General features: G+C 45.2%; 1 protein-coding gene across 1 annotated transcript in view; it reads left to right on the top strand.

The window, feature by feature from the left end:
* Ptpn21 (protein tyrosine phosphatase non-receptor type 21) overlaps window positions 1–6,266 on the top strand; it is a 61,238-nt gene extending 54,972 nt beyond the window's left edge. The window contains 4 exon segments of the mRNA XM_037210769.1: window positions 2,480–2,608; window positions 2,782–3,016; window positions 3,519–3,679; window positions 4,272–6,266. Coding sequence (XP_037066664.1) covers window positions 2,480–2,608; window positions 2,782–3,016; window positions 3,519–3,679; window positions 4,272–4,400 — 654 coding nt within the window. The 3' untranslated portion in view covers window positions 4,401–6,266.
* Window positions 6,267–13,657: the final 7,391 nt, after the last annotated feature.

Genomic DNA, 13,657 nt, shown 5'->3' with positions numbered 1-13,657 from the left:
GGGCAGTCAGTCCCCAGCACTGCAGTGCATCCGGGCAGTCAGTCCCCAGCACTGCAGTGCATCCGGGCAGTCAGTCCCCAGCACTGCAGTGCATCCGGGCAGTCCCCAGCACTGCAGTGCATCCGGGCAGTCTGTCCCCAGCACTGCAGTGCATCCGGGCAGTCAGTCCCCAGCACTGCAGTGCATCGCCGGGCAGTCAGTCCCCAGCACTGCAGTGCACCGGGCAGTCAGTCCCCAGCACTGCAGTGCATCCGGGCAGTCAGTCCCCAGCACTGCAGTGCACCGGGCAGTCAGTCCCCAGCACTGCAGTGCACCGGGCAGTCCCCAGCCTGCAGTGCCCCAGTCCCAGCACTGCAGTGCATCCGGGCAGTCAGTCCCCAGCACTGCAGTGCATCCGGGCAGTCAGTCCCCAGCACTGCAGTGCATCCGGGCAGTCAGTCCCCAGCACTGCAGTGCATCCGGGCAGTCAGTCCCCAGCACTGCAGTGCATCCGGGCAGTCACCAGCACTGCAGTGTACTGGGGCAGTCAGTCCCCAGCACTGTAGTCCAGGGCTGACTTGTAGGAAGGCTAAGATTTACACTGGGGTCTAGATCATGAAAACATCCCGTTTGGGGTAATTGTGACAATTATGTTATAAGTTGGAGAATCCAGACACAGCCAAAGTCACATCCACTCTCCATGTGGTAGCCATTCTGCCCCCATATTGTTGCCAGGACTTGGGGCATTTCATTTTCTGCAGTAGAACTTGGTCCTGAATCTGAGGACTCTTGTGAAGTTGTCAGTTCTCATAGGAGTGTTCACTCTGAACCACATTGTGAGCATTGTATGGAACGAATGTGCCTAGTCTGCTTTTCATGTCCTCCCTTTCCCCAGTGATGGCAGGCAGACCCGGGTCTTTGTGCTCAGCAGACACCGGAGCAATGTGCTGCATCCTGGTCCTGTTCCTGGGACTTTGGAGGATGCTCAGACAGCTTTTGCTTAGGAACGTGCCGTCTGTCCTGTCTTCCTTGTGATCGTCTGGTATCACTCTGTTCTTTAAAGAAGCACTCCCCAGAACAGTATGGCGCTGTTGAACTGGGTGATGTTACACTTGCTGCAGTGGGAGGCTGCAGCACGCAGCACTCAGCTCACGCCAGCTAGCTGGGACTCTCTACTGCAGGAAGGGGAAAACCCCTTCCAGGGACTGAATTGTGTTGGTAGTCAGCTATGCGGTTTTCTTTCCCAGTTTTCTTCAGCTTGCAAGTCATATTTGATAGCATTCTGACCTCCAAGGATTTGTAAAGATGTGTGTAAGATGGTTTTTATTGTTTGTTTGTTTATTTATTTATTTATTTTGGTTTTGTTTTTTTATGTCTCCTTGGCTGGCCTGTTTATATAGATAAGGGTGGCCTCAAAATCATAGAGAGCAGCCTCTGCCTCTCAGGTGCTGGGATTAAAGGCATGCTTACTTAATGGTTTTGAGGAACTGATGTATGTACTGCCTTTTTTTTTTAATTGGTTATTGTGTATTTAGAAACCAAACATCATTTGAATTAACTCATCCTATCTGTTATGACTGGATGGGCAAAATGGAATGGCATTGTGATTGTTTTGTAGTGGTGTTTCAGAATCTTCAGCTGCAACTTGAGGGGCTGTGGAATGAATGTGAATTTCAGAATTGGGCAGATTGGGTCAACTCTGAGACCTCTCACCAATTGTGGGACCTCCGTTTATTTAACCAAGTGCTACAGTAACCCGTGCCCACCCACATGCTGCTGCTGAAAGGGAGCCATGAGAGGCTCAGAGCTGGTGCTGAGGCCTGGCGGCCTTAGAGGGAGGGTGTGTGGAACAGGGCGTGGCACAGGCTTTACCATTTAATGGGCACTCAGAAAGAAATGGTTGTCAGCAGTTACCGGGAGAACATCGTTTGCCCAGGTTTCTTGGCTGTAACACAGTGACTCCTTGTTGCATTAGCACTGGAGGGCATTAAATCGGAATGGAAACTTGGCCTTATGGAAGGTGATCTTGACTCGGTTCAGGGTGGAGCCCATTCTGAATAGAAGATCGTTCTTTTCTCGTAGAAATCGGACATTAGCTTAAATTTGATTTACTTGCAAATACTTTTCCAAGCATATTTAATAGCTCATCATGGCGAATTGTGTTTGTGATTGGGGATACTGTCGTGTTGGTGTTGGATCATAACAGGAGCTGCTATTTACTTAGTACTCGTTAGTTACATGCAGACATGTACATGTCCTCACAACCCTATGGCTGGTCACTTTTTATTTTGTAGATTAAAAACTGAAACTGAGAGTTGGAGCATGTTGCTCCAAGTCATGTGGCTGTCATATGACCTCATGGTACATATGTTTATAAAGGTGTCAGATGTCCTTCCTCTGCTGCCTGGCCCAGTCAGTCTTCAGTGTTACCACGAACACCCCAACAGCTACGCACGCATATTCCATGCACACACTAAACTTTTACCCTTCTCTGTTTTAGGTCTCTGTCAGTGGAACTGAATGGGATTATATTGCCACACAGGGACCATTACAAAATACCTGCCAGGACTTTTGGCAGATGGTGTGGGAACAGGGAATCGCAATTATAGCAATGGTGACGGCGGAAGAGGTGAGTACTCAGTCCTCTCAGTTCTGAGTCCCAGAGAACTGTTGCTGTTAACCACCCAGAGTGTGGACCTTTAGAGAAGAGCGGGGTGGGGTTGTGACCGGCGTGCAGGCTGGAGTGAGGAATGCCCCAGGCTGGCCCTTGTGCTGCTGCTGAATTATGCTTGTCTTTGACAGGAGGGTGGCAGGGAGAAGAGCTTTCGGTATTGGCCAAGGCTTGGTTCAAGGCACACCACCGTCACCTACGGAAGGTTTAAGATCACAACTCGCTTCCGCACGGACTCGGGCTGCTATGCCACCACAGGCTTGAAGATGAAGCACCTTCTCACAGGGCAGGAGAGGACAGTGTGGCATCTCCAGTACACAGACTGGCCTGAGCACGGCTGTCCCGAAGACCTCAAGGGATTCTTATGTAAGTGTCTCTGTTTATAGGCAGCTTCCTTGGTCTTAGGTCTCTAAAATAGTCCCTCTCTGCTTTAGACTTGTTTTAAAATGAGGAGGCTTAACGGAAGGTGGATCTGTAGGTGTGTGTGTGTGTGTGTGCGTGTGGATGTGTGTGTGTCCGTGTGTCCATGTGTCACATCGCATGTGTGGAGGTCAGAGTTTGTCTCTTTCCACCATGTTGCTGCTGGGGATTGAACTCAGGTCATTAGTCTTGGTGAGTGCCCTTACCCACACTGCCATTTTGCCAGCCCAAGAAGGCATTCTTAAGAGATGGCTAGTCATGAGTAGAATGCCACAGCTGACTCACGTCTCCTCCATCCAGTCTGGGCTGAGGCATCGACCTGCCTGCAGTCACCATGCTTGACCCTGGTCCCTTGGTGCCAGTCTTCTCAGTGGGGAGAACGAAGAGATGGTTATCGGCTTTGTGTGCCGGTGTCTGAGTCCTGCCGTGTGTCACTCATTTTTCACAGCATACCTTGAGGAGATCCAGTCTGTTCGCCGTCACACAAACAGCACCAGTGAACCCAAGAGCCCCAACCCCCCACTGCTGGTGCACTGCAGTGCTGGGGTCGGGAGAACCGGGGTCGTCATTTTGTCAGAGATCATGATCGCCTGTCTGGAGCACAACGAGGTCAGGAGTTACGTCAAGCTCTACATTCATGGTGGGGAGAGTTAATGCCGGGGACAAGAGGGGTGCAGTGACCCAGTGTCTTTCTGAACACATTTCCTAGGACTCTGGTGGCTACAAGATAGATGTTAAGTGTTGTTTGTAAAAGGCTCTGTCTTAGAGGTTCTCGGCTCCAACTGCCATAGTAAAGACTAAGATGTCACATAATATGGAAGGCTGTTTAATTGTGTGTTATCTAGTGTTTCCTGTAACACCATTAACACTTAACACATCTAGTGATTAGTGCTGGCCAGTGGCCTGTGTGGAGAATGTTGAATCAGATCCTGGCAGCGCCTAGCACACTGTGGTTTTGTTGAATCTGGGAATCTGGTAACTGACTTACAAGTCAGTATGCTGCAGCCAGGGACTGTTGAAGAAATAAGCCACACGGACATTTGTTTGTAGCTAAACCAAATCAGATCTTAGATTATCACCGAAGGCGCTCGGGTAGACAGAGGCTGCCTGTCTGTCTCTTGGGCGAATCTCTGTGAGGACCACAGCCCTGGTGTGGTGTTTCCGCTCGGATGCTGTCTTCATCACTGTTTCTCTCCACCAGGTGCTGGACGTCCCCAGAGTGCTGGACATGCTAAGACAACAGAGGATGATGCTGGTGCAGACGCTTGGCCAGTATACGTTTGTGTACAGAGTTCTCATCCAGTTCCTCAAAAGCTCCAGGCTCATTTAAGATCCCACACTTTTCTCTGGGGACCCAATCATGTGAAGTGTTTACAGCTTAAAGAGAAGAAAGGAAGGCAGGAAGGAGATGTGCCTGTGGCTCCTCCCTTGTCCAACCCAGCAGTCCCCTGTGGAGGTCCTGAGCAGGAGGGATGGCATGAAGAGCTCAAGAGGAGGCATGTTGGACCTGGGACAATCCGAGGAAGACAGGCTGGGTGCCCTGGCCTCACCGGCCCGGTTTGCAGCGCTTGCACACACTCTGGAGACTGTGTTCCAGACGGTTCTCTGTCTTACCGAAGCTGCACTGGGCAGTTCTGGCAATCATTAAGGCTCACAGATTTCTATCTTAAGCTAGTTTTTGATAATGTAATTTTATGACTAAATAGGGTTTTTTTTGTTTTGTTTTGTTTTTGTGTTTTTGTTTTATCTAGAAACTGAACTTTTCTGTGGAGCGATCCACAGACTGAGTGGTTCTTGAGTAACTGTATTTAAAACCATTATTAGCTTTTGTTTAAGAACAAAAACCACAGGGAACTAAGTGGCTTACTCACCAAATCCAAAACTAAAGAAAATCTAAAAGTGTTATTTTGAAACATAGAAAGCATTTTTATATTCAGAATGTTTTTTATCCTAAAAGTTCTATATATTTGTACCTTCTATATTTTCCAAATAAGAGCTCAATTTGTTATGATACTGAGTCAGTTAATGTGAAGTTGGGGATAAAGGCACATTATTTAAAATCAAAGAATCAGATTCACTATTTTTTCAGTATTATTAAAAGCATAAATGAGTTTGATTTTATTGGTTGAAAATGAAGAAAGAGCAATTGCGTAGTATGGTTTTAAGCACTTTTTTTGTTAAAAATGAGTTTAATATATGTGGCTTTATATTTTAAACAACAACAGTGGAAACCATTTCAAAGAGAAGGGCTATGAGTATGTAAGATGACTAGGACAGAGTAAGTGCCTGGTGGTCACGCAGTATGGCTTGGTCGTTACAAAAATGCAGTATTATCTATAATCACACTGAGAGCTGAGATGGAGAGTGGGGTCTTGGGAGCTTGGGGGTGAACCCAGAGGGCTACACACAGGGAATTCAAGTTTGCATTGTCAGTGACATACTTTATTGAGGTTCCCTATATTTTTCTCCCTACAAACAAGTTCAGGTTTCTATTATCATTAAAGAAGCCTTGAAGAGGTTTGATTTTCTTTAGGTTGAAAGAAGGAAACAGCTAACGAGAAGTTCCTTTTCCCAAACCAAAGCCCAAACTTCTGGGGCCAGCAGAAATTGCTGTGGTGTTCAGGGGGTCCTTGAATTTATACCCTAATCCTGCGTTCACCCTGGGATCAGGTCTAGGCACTTGGTCCTCTTCTTCCATCCCCTTTGGGCACATCCTCCTGGTTCTGACCAGGTCAGGTTTGAAGGGGAGAGTGTTGTCTTTGGCCCAGGCTAAGTTTGCTTTGTGAAAAGTGGAGGACAAGCTGGCACCTTTAGCTGAGGCCCCTCCACCCCCAGTTCTGGGTCACTGTGTAGACCTTCTAGAATGTGAGATCTAGGATTAGCTCCCAAAGGATAATGTTCTGCCATCATTCTGATTGGACTCTCTGTGGTGAGCTTCACCTCCATGACAGACGTGTGCCAGCCCAACTAAGCACAGCAGACTCACGTGGAAAGCATGCCCCAGGATGGGATTGGAGGTTTGGGTGGTATATGTTCCATCTCATACCATATGAAGGACAGGACTTTTTCTGAAACTTTTTCTTCCAATGGTACGTCGTTTGAAGATGCTTTTCTATCACACCTAAACATCTGGAAATATCCCACTGACAAGAACATATTGTAAAGCAAAACTTTAATTAAAGAGTAATATATGGCATGTTTGTGTTCCTGTTGCAATACCTTGATAAAGTAAATTCTTTCAGGGCAAAATTACACTGTTTAAACCTGTCTCTCTTCAAATGCTGTATGCTTGACATCACCCCTACAAAACATTAATTTTAAACTTAATTACAGCCAGCAAATGGGAAAATTTCTGAGTGAAATAAAACTCTACATTATTGCATTTTGGAACAATGTAATTTTCAGGGCCCATTTCAAATATTAGGATCTAAAGGTTTATCATGTCTGAGTTGAGAATGTTACTGTCTGCTAAATTTATACAATATATATCTCTGAGGCTTTTAGTTCCTTGATAGTATTGATTTCATATCACAATTACCAAAATGTACATTTCCACAAAAACAGGTTGTAAACCAACGCATCTAACAGTTAACTTTGGTGTTTTTGGGCACCAACTTTTAGGGGGAAATTCCTGATTTTCCTGGAGATTTTGTTGAAATTTCTCGCTGTGTTTGGGGCTAGGAAGCACTCACCTTAGAGTGTAAACAGAATGTTAAGTTGTGATCAGCTGTTTGTAGGAGCTCCTACTGTGAAGCCTCCAGAAAGCCCAGAATTCAATGTCTAAACAGATGTGCTTCCTTAGAAATTTCCAGAAAATGGGGCTGGAGAAATGGCTCAGCGGTTAAGAGCCCTGGATGCTCTTCCAGAAGACCGAGGTTCAATTCCCAGCACCCACATGGCAGCTCACATCTGTCCATAATTCTAGTTCTAGGAGATCTGACTCCCTCACACAGACACACATGCAAAACACCAATGCACATAAAATAAAAATAAATAAACTATTTATTTCCAGGAAGAGGAATGTCTATCTAAGGACATGGAAGAAGAGGACAGGGTCCTGATGTAGGACTACATGATATTATGGCATGGCCAAATTCATTTTTGGATAGGCAAATCTATTAATACAATTGTAAGAAAATTGACAAAATAACTATAACCATATATATTAAGTGGAGGTCTGCTGCAATATGCAGACTTATTACTGGAGGTTTATATGAATAAATGCAAGCAGGAAAACAGACATTACTATTTATTTTCATCTCTTTTCCCTTTTGCAGTGTAGAGATAGAAGTAAACTTTTTAAATATATATGTAACACACACACACACACACACACAGTTTTAAGACAGTCTTCTGTGTAGCCTGTCATGGCCTGTAATTCACTATCTAGACAAGGCTGGTCTTGAACTCCTTGATCTGCCTGCTTCTGCCTCCTGAGTGCTGGAATTAAGGCTTTCAACACCACGCCTTCAGCATCAGGCTTTTAAAGGCAACTCTCTTGGATATAAAGTTAGTAAGAAGAGAGCATATGAAACAAACTAAAATGATTTCCTTTGACTTGAAATTCATTTTTAAAATCTCTAAACTTCAGATAGGTCCTTTTTGAGTGACAGCTGAGGGAACATTCTTAAAGGAACTTTTAAAATTCCCGTAGATAAGGGCTCTAGTCCTAGTACCTATAATTATGTATAGGACGAGGAGGGGTAAAGCCCAAAGTCTGCAAGTTTGGGTTGGATAGCTGATTTCAGAGAACATTTGAAGGGTTCTCTGGTTGCATAAGTGGTCTCAGCTGTATATTTCTGTCAGCTCTCCAGTAAATACATTCTAAAAACTTACTGCATGTGAATGAGATAGTCACATTTACTTTTGCAGATGACGCACGAAGTGGATGCATTAATTCCTTTGGTTTGTCCCCCAGAGCCATGGGGAGGGTTAGGCTGGGGTGAGGGCCTAGTTGGTGTGTGTGTGTGTGTGTGTGAAAGGTAGGAACCAAATCACTACCTTGCATCCTCTGAGAACATGTAGACTTACTTCTCCCTGCTGCCCCCTCGTGAGATCAGAGAATGAGTTCTCCCTGTTCTGCAAGGCAGAGGGGACTCCAGACTTAGAATCGAAGCCAGATTGGCCTGAGTTTGTTAGGAAAGTTTCAGGGAAGTGATTATCTTGGCATCTTCTACCAAAGCCTGAGTGGTGCATGGGTGGTGAGGTGCCAGACGGGGGCTATTGGTGAAATTATTAAGGCCACTCCACGTAGTTAAAAGGGATAGGTAGGTTTCAGGGTCTGGGGAAGACATAGCACTCTGCTCGGTCTACCTCTAGAGTCCAGGGTCCAGGAACCAAGAGAAAATGGTGCATCCAGATCTCGGGTCTTCAGGGTCCTCTCTTGGCCCCGCCCTGTAGGTGTGACAGTTACCGAAGCCTCAGTGGGGGTTGGAACTTCCAGATCAAAGCTGGAATGGCCGCCTGCTTCAGGGGGGCTCAGGGATGAAGCAAGCATGGATGCTGCCTGAGGAAGTGGCTGTGCGGTGGGGTGAAGGGCTGATTTGGCCAAGCATTCTTCCACCTTTTCCATGTCCTCCCCTACTGTCCCCTCCCTGGTGTGGCCCCTGGCCTGAGATGGGAAGAAAGGTCTGTAGCAGCAGCCAGGCAGCACTGCCCAGGCCACAGCACTGTCCGGAGGCTGTCTCTAGGTCATCGTGAGTGCAGAGAAACCAGGTCTTCTGACAGATTCCAAAACCATTTAGACTGCTGATGTGTGCTTACAAAGTTAAAGTACTTTTAATAATCTGGAGTTAGTGAACAGTTTTCAGTATGTTGATGATTAAGATAGAGCCCTACCTTATATTAAATCATATATTAAAAATGTGTGTGTGTGCCTACATGTGCATGTGTGCATGCCTGCATGTGTGTATGCGTGGCTGCGTGTATGTTGCATGCCTGCGTGTGTGTGCATGCCTGCCTGTGTGTGTGTGTGTGTGTGTGTGTGTGTGTGTGTGCGCGCGCGCGTGCGCGAGTGTGTGCGCGCATATGTGTGGAGATCAGAGGTTGGCTTTCAGGAGGTAGTTATCTCCTTCCACCTTATTGAAGCAGGGCCTGTTTTGTTTCTCTACCTTTACCCACTGAGCGGCTCCACCAGCCTTGGTGTTTAAACTGTAGACTACACACATTATTTTAGTTGTCAGACACGAATAGTATCAATCTGAGTATGCATATGTATTTTAAATTTGCACCATGGCAACTCTTATAAAGGAAATCATTTAATTGGGGCTGGCTTACAGTTTCAGAGGTTTAGTCCATTATTGTCATGGTGAGAAGCATGGCGGCACACAGGCAGACATGGTGCTGGAGAAGGAGCTGAGGGTTCTACATCTTGATTTGCAGGCAGCAGCAGGAGACTGCTACACTGGGTGTAGCTTGAGCATATGAGCCCTCAAAGCCTGCCTGAACAGTGATACACTTCCTGAAACAAGGACACACCTACCTACTCTGACAAGGCCACAATTCTAATAGTGCCACTCCCTATGACCAAGCATTCAAACACATGGGTCTGTGGGAGCCATTCCTATTCAAAACAACAAAGTCCACCTTTTAATGAAGTACACATATCTCAGGTTAGTGTTGTCAAAGATTAGAGACCACTTGAAATTAATGGACACTGAATGACACATCTTTCTTATTACATTAGTTACTTTTCTATTACCATGACAAAACACCATGACCAAAGTGACTTACAAGAAAAAGCATTTAATTGGGCTTACAATTTAAAAGGGTTAGACTATCATGCAGGGATCATAGCAGCAGCAGGCAGGTGGTGGGGCTGGAGTAGTAGCTGAGAGCTCACATCTTGATCCACAAACAGGAGGTGGAGGGAGATAACAGGGAATAGCATAGTCCTTTTGAAACCTTAAAGCCTATCCTCTCCAACAAGGCCATACCACCTCATCCTTCCCAAACAGTTGCCTTGGTCATAGTATTTTATCATAGCAACAGAAAAGTAACAAAAACAGAGTGATAATGGAGCAAAGACATGGTAGCAAGAATGACCGAGAGCTCACATCTTGATCTTCAAGTAGGAGGTAGAGAGAAGCACACAGTAGCACTGAGTCTTTGAAACCTCAAGCTCACCTGCCCCTAGTGACACATTACCTCCAGCAAGGCCAGCTCCTAATCCTTCCCAAACAGTCCCACCAACTGGGGACCAAGTATTTAAACATTAGCCAATGGGGGCCATTTTCATTCAAACCACCATAGTTATAATAATTATGAAATTTGAGAGTTAAGTGTCTAAAAGGAATTTTGTTAAGTCTTATTTTAAGTGACATATCACTAAGGATGATAATGCACCCCTCAAGAGTCATAGTCTAACAAAAACTCCAGTACCAGACATGAGAAATTATATCCCTTTGATATATATCAAATATCCCTTTGAGTTGGTCAAGGGAATTCAAGTGATCATCAAAACAATATAGGCTATTGCCACTGGCCTTGATTCCCAGAATTTGAATGTAAGTCCCTATTGCTGATGATGCCACAAGCTTTAGATACAGGACATGGAGAAACTGAGCTGGAGGCTCCTCCCTGGACTAGCTTTCATAGTACCAGAAGTTGCCCTGCAGAGTTGCCAAGGAAAAAGAGTAACCAATAGTCCTATCCAGATGTGATACCTTTGAACCACAACCATGATCAGATCAGTAAGATATTTCCAAAGGTACAATAGTAGCACTTAAGATTGTGTGTGTGTGTGTGTGTGTGTGTGTGTGTGTGTGTGTGTGTGCGCGTTTCAGTTTACAACTCCATCATTAAAAGAAGGAATCAGAATACAGTGAAGCAGAGGCCATGCAGGACATGCTTACCAGCTTGTTGTTCCTTCTGGCTTGGTCATCCTGCTTTCTTATACAACTCAGGACTACTTTGCCCAGGGCGGTACCACAGTAGGATGGCCCCACTAACATCAATCATTAATCAAGAAATGCTTCGTAGGCTTGCCCACAGGCCAATCTTGTGGTGGCATGTTCTCAGCTGAGGTTCTCTCTTCCCAAATGACAAGTTTGTGTCAAGTTGACTAGCCAGAGCAATTGATCGTTTGTCAACTTGACACACAAACATTACTATTCAATGATAGCCTTTTGTGTTTATCCCCAAGATCTCGTATTAGTATCAATACCTCAGTGGATGTGAAAAGTTGATATGGAGTGGGTTGGTGGAGGCAGGGCAAAGGAGCCTGTGGGTTGGCACTTACATCTTGGTGGAAACCAAACTGTCTTAATTAGATTTAAAGCCTACTCAACAGGAGGTAAGTCATGGTACTGTAAATCCAGCCAACTACCCATGACTGTTGAGGCCCTAGAACCTAGAGGAGGACCTACTACTGCCATTTCCCTAAACCAGTTGTCTTAGTGAGGGTTTCTATGGCTGTGAAGAGACACCATGACCACAGCAACTCTTAAAAAGGAAAATATTTAATTGGGTGGCTTACTTACAGTTCAGAGGTTCAGTCCATAATCATCATGGTGAGACATGGCAGCATACAGGCAGACATGGTGCTGGAGAAGGAGCTGAGAGTCCTACAACTTACAGGCAACAGGAAATGGTCTGGAACACTGGGCAGTATCTTGAGCAAGAGACCTCAAAGCCCACCTCCATAGTGATGTACTTACTCCAACAAGGCCATACTTACTCCAATAAAGCCACACCTCCTAATAGTGCCACTCCCTATGAGCTTCTAGGGGTCAATTATATTCAAACTACCACACCAGTGTAATACTTAATTGCATTCTACATACTCATTCTTACATCCACAGTTAAGTAGAGACCTCATCCCTCATTAAACAAGCTGCTTCTTGCAGGAATTTCCATTACAGAAGTTTGACCAGGCCACGACTGGTCAAAATGCAGAGGACCACTGACCATGGGTTGCCCAGCCCTACTAGCCGTAACATAAACTCTACACCTCAAGCTCAGGGAACACTGCAAAGGGGATGGAGAGGGAACAGCCAGAGGGCTGGGACATCTGCTGTGAGATGATGTTGTCTAGGCATGGTAGGGAAGTTGCACGCATAAACTCTCAACAATATGGCTGCTTGAACAAGGACATCACCAGTTGACATCACAAGGTGGATGGGAGAAATCCCACCTCTAGATGGAAAACTACAGGCAATTTATGACTTCTGAGAGAGAAGAATCAGTCTTCTCCAGGGATGACTGATACCTAATTGGTTATTCATTACCAGGTGGCCAGCCAGGAAAACATACATATTGAACAACACTAAATGGATTCAGCAGGTTATATGTACTTACTCATATATTATATATATATAATAAAAAGCCATGAATTTGAGTGTGAGCAGAGGGTAGAGTATGGGAGGGGCTTGGAGGCTTGGAGGGAGGAAATGATGTAAATATAGTTGCTGTGGGATGTTCTGTATGTCCTGTGGGAGCCCTTCTTGGGTTCTTTGTGGCGTTACCCAGCAGGTCCGCATAGAGGATGATTAGGACCATGGGCCTGAGTGCAGGTGTTTGAGATGGTCTGCACTTGGCTGTGCTGGGGATGGTCTGTATGTCAAGTTGTTCTGATTGATCAATAAATAAAACCTGATCGGCTGTGGCTAGGCAGGAAGGATAGGCAGGACTAACAGAGAGGAGAAATAAAAGGACAGGAAGGCAGGACTGACTTCCAGATGCCGCCAGCACAAGAAGCATGTGAAGATGCTGCTAAGCCACAAGCCACGTGGCAAGGTATAAATTTCTAGAAATGGGTTACTTTAAGATATAAGAACAGTTAGCAAGAAGCCTGCCACGGCCATACAGTTTGTAAGCAATATAAGTCTCTGTGTTTACTTGGTTGGGTCTGAGCGGCTGTGGGACTGGCGGGTGACAAAGATTTGTCCTGACTGTGGGCAAGGCAGAAAAACTCAAGCTACATATAGTTCACATATATAAAATTTAATAAGTTATAGTTTTGGTAAAATTTGAATATCCATGATACACATAGTACAGCAATTAGTCTGAAAAAAGTTAATGTTTTCCAGAGATGACAGTTTCTAGAAAAGACTTAAAGACTTAATAATGAGATTAAAAATATTGAAAGAAACCTTAAACCCATGTGAATCAAACAATGTTTTAAAAATGGAAAGAAAAAGGCAGAAGCTGGAGATACGGCTCTGTGGTTAAGAGTACTAATGTTCTTCCAAAGGACCTGGGTTAAACTCCCAGAACCCACACAGGCTCACAAACATCTGCAATTCCAGTTCTCCAGGCTGCTGGATCCCTTTTCTGGCCTCCTTGGGCACTGCTAACACATGGTGTACAGAGATACATGGAGGTGAAACAACCATAAACATAACATTTGGATTTTTTTTTTTTTTTTGGTTTTTTCAAGACAGGGTTTCTCTGTGTAGCTTTGGAGCCTCTCCTGGAGCTCACTCTGTAGACCAGGCTGGCCTCCAACTCAGAGATCTACCTGCCTCTTCCTCCTGAGTGCTGGGATTAAAGGCGTGTACCACCATCCACTGAAAATTTGAAAAATTTTAATAGGCAGTCATTTGCAACTACTAGAACACTATAATGGGCTTAATTTGCAGTTTGAGT

Source organism: Peromyscus leucopus, chromosome 14 (genome assembly GCF_004664715.2).
Source record: "Peromyscus leucopus breed LL Stock chromosome 14, UCI_PerLeu_2.1, whole genome shotgun sequence".
Lineage (NCBI taxonomy): Eukaryota > Metazoa > Chordata > Mammalia > Rodentia > Cricetidae > Peromyscus > Peromyscus leucopus.
Note: the sequence above shows the minus strand (reverse complement) of the source record. Positions and strands in the feature narration are given on the sequence as shown.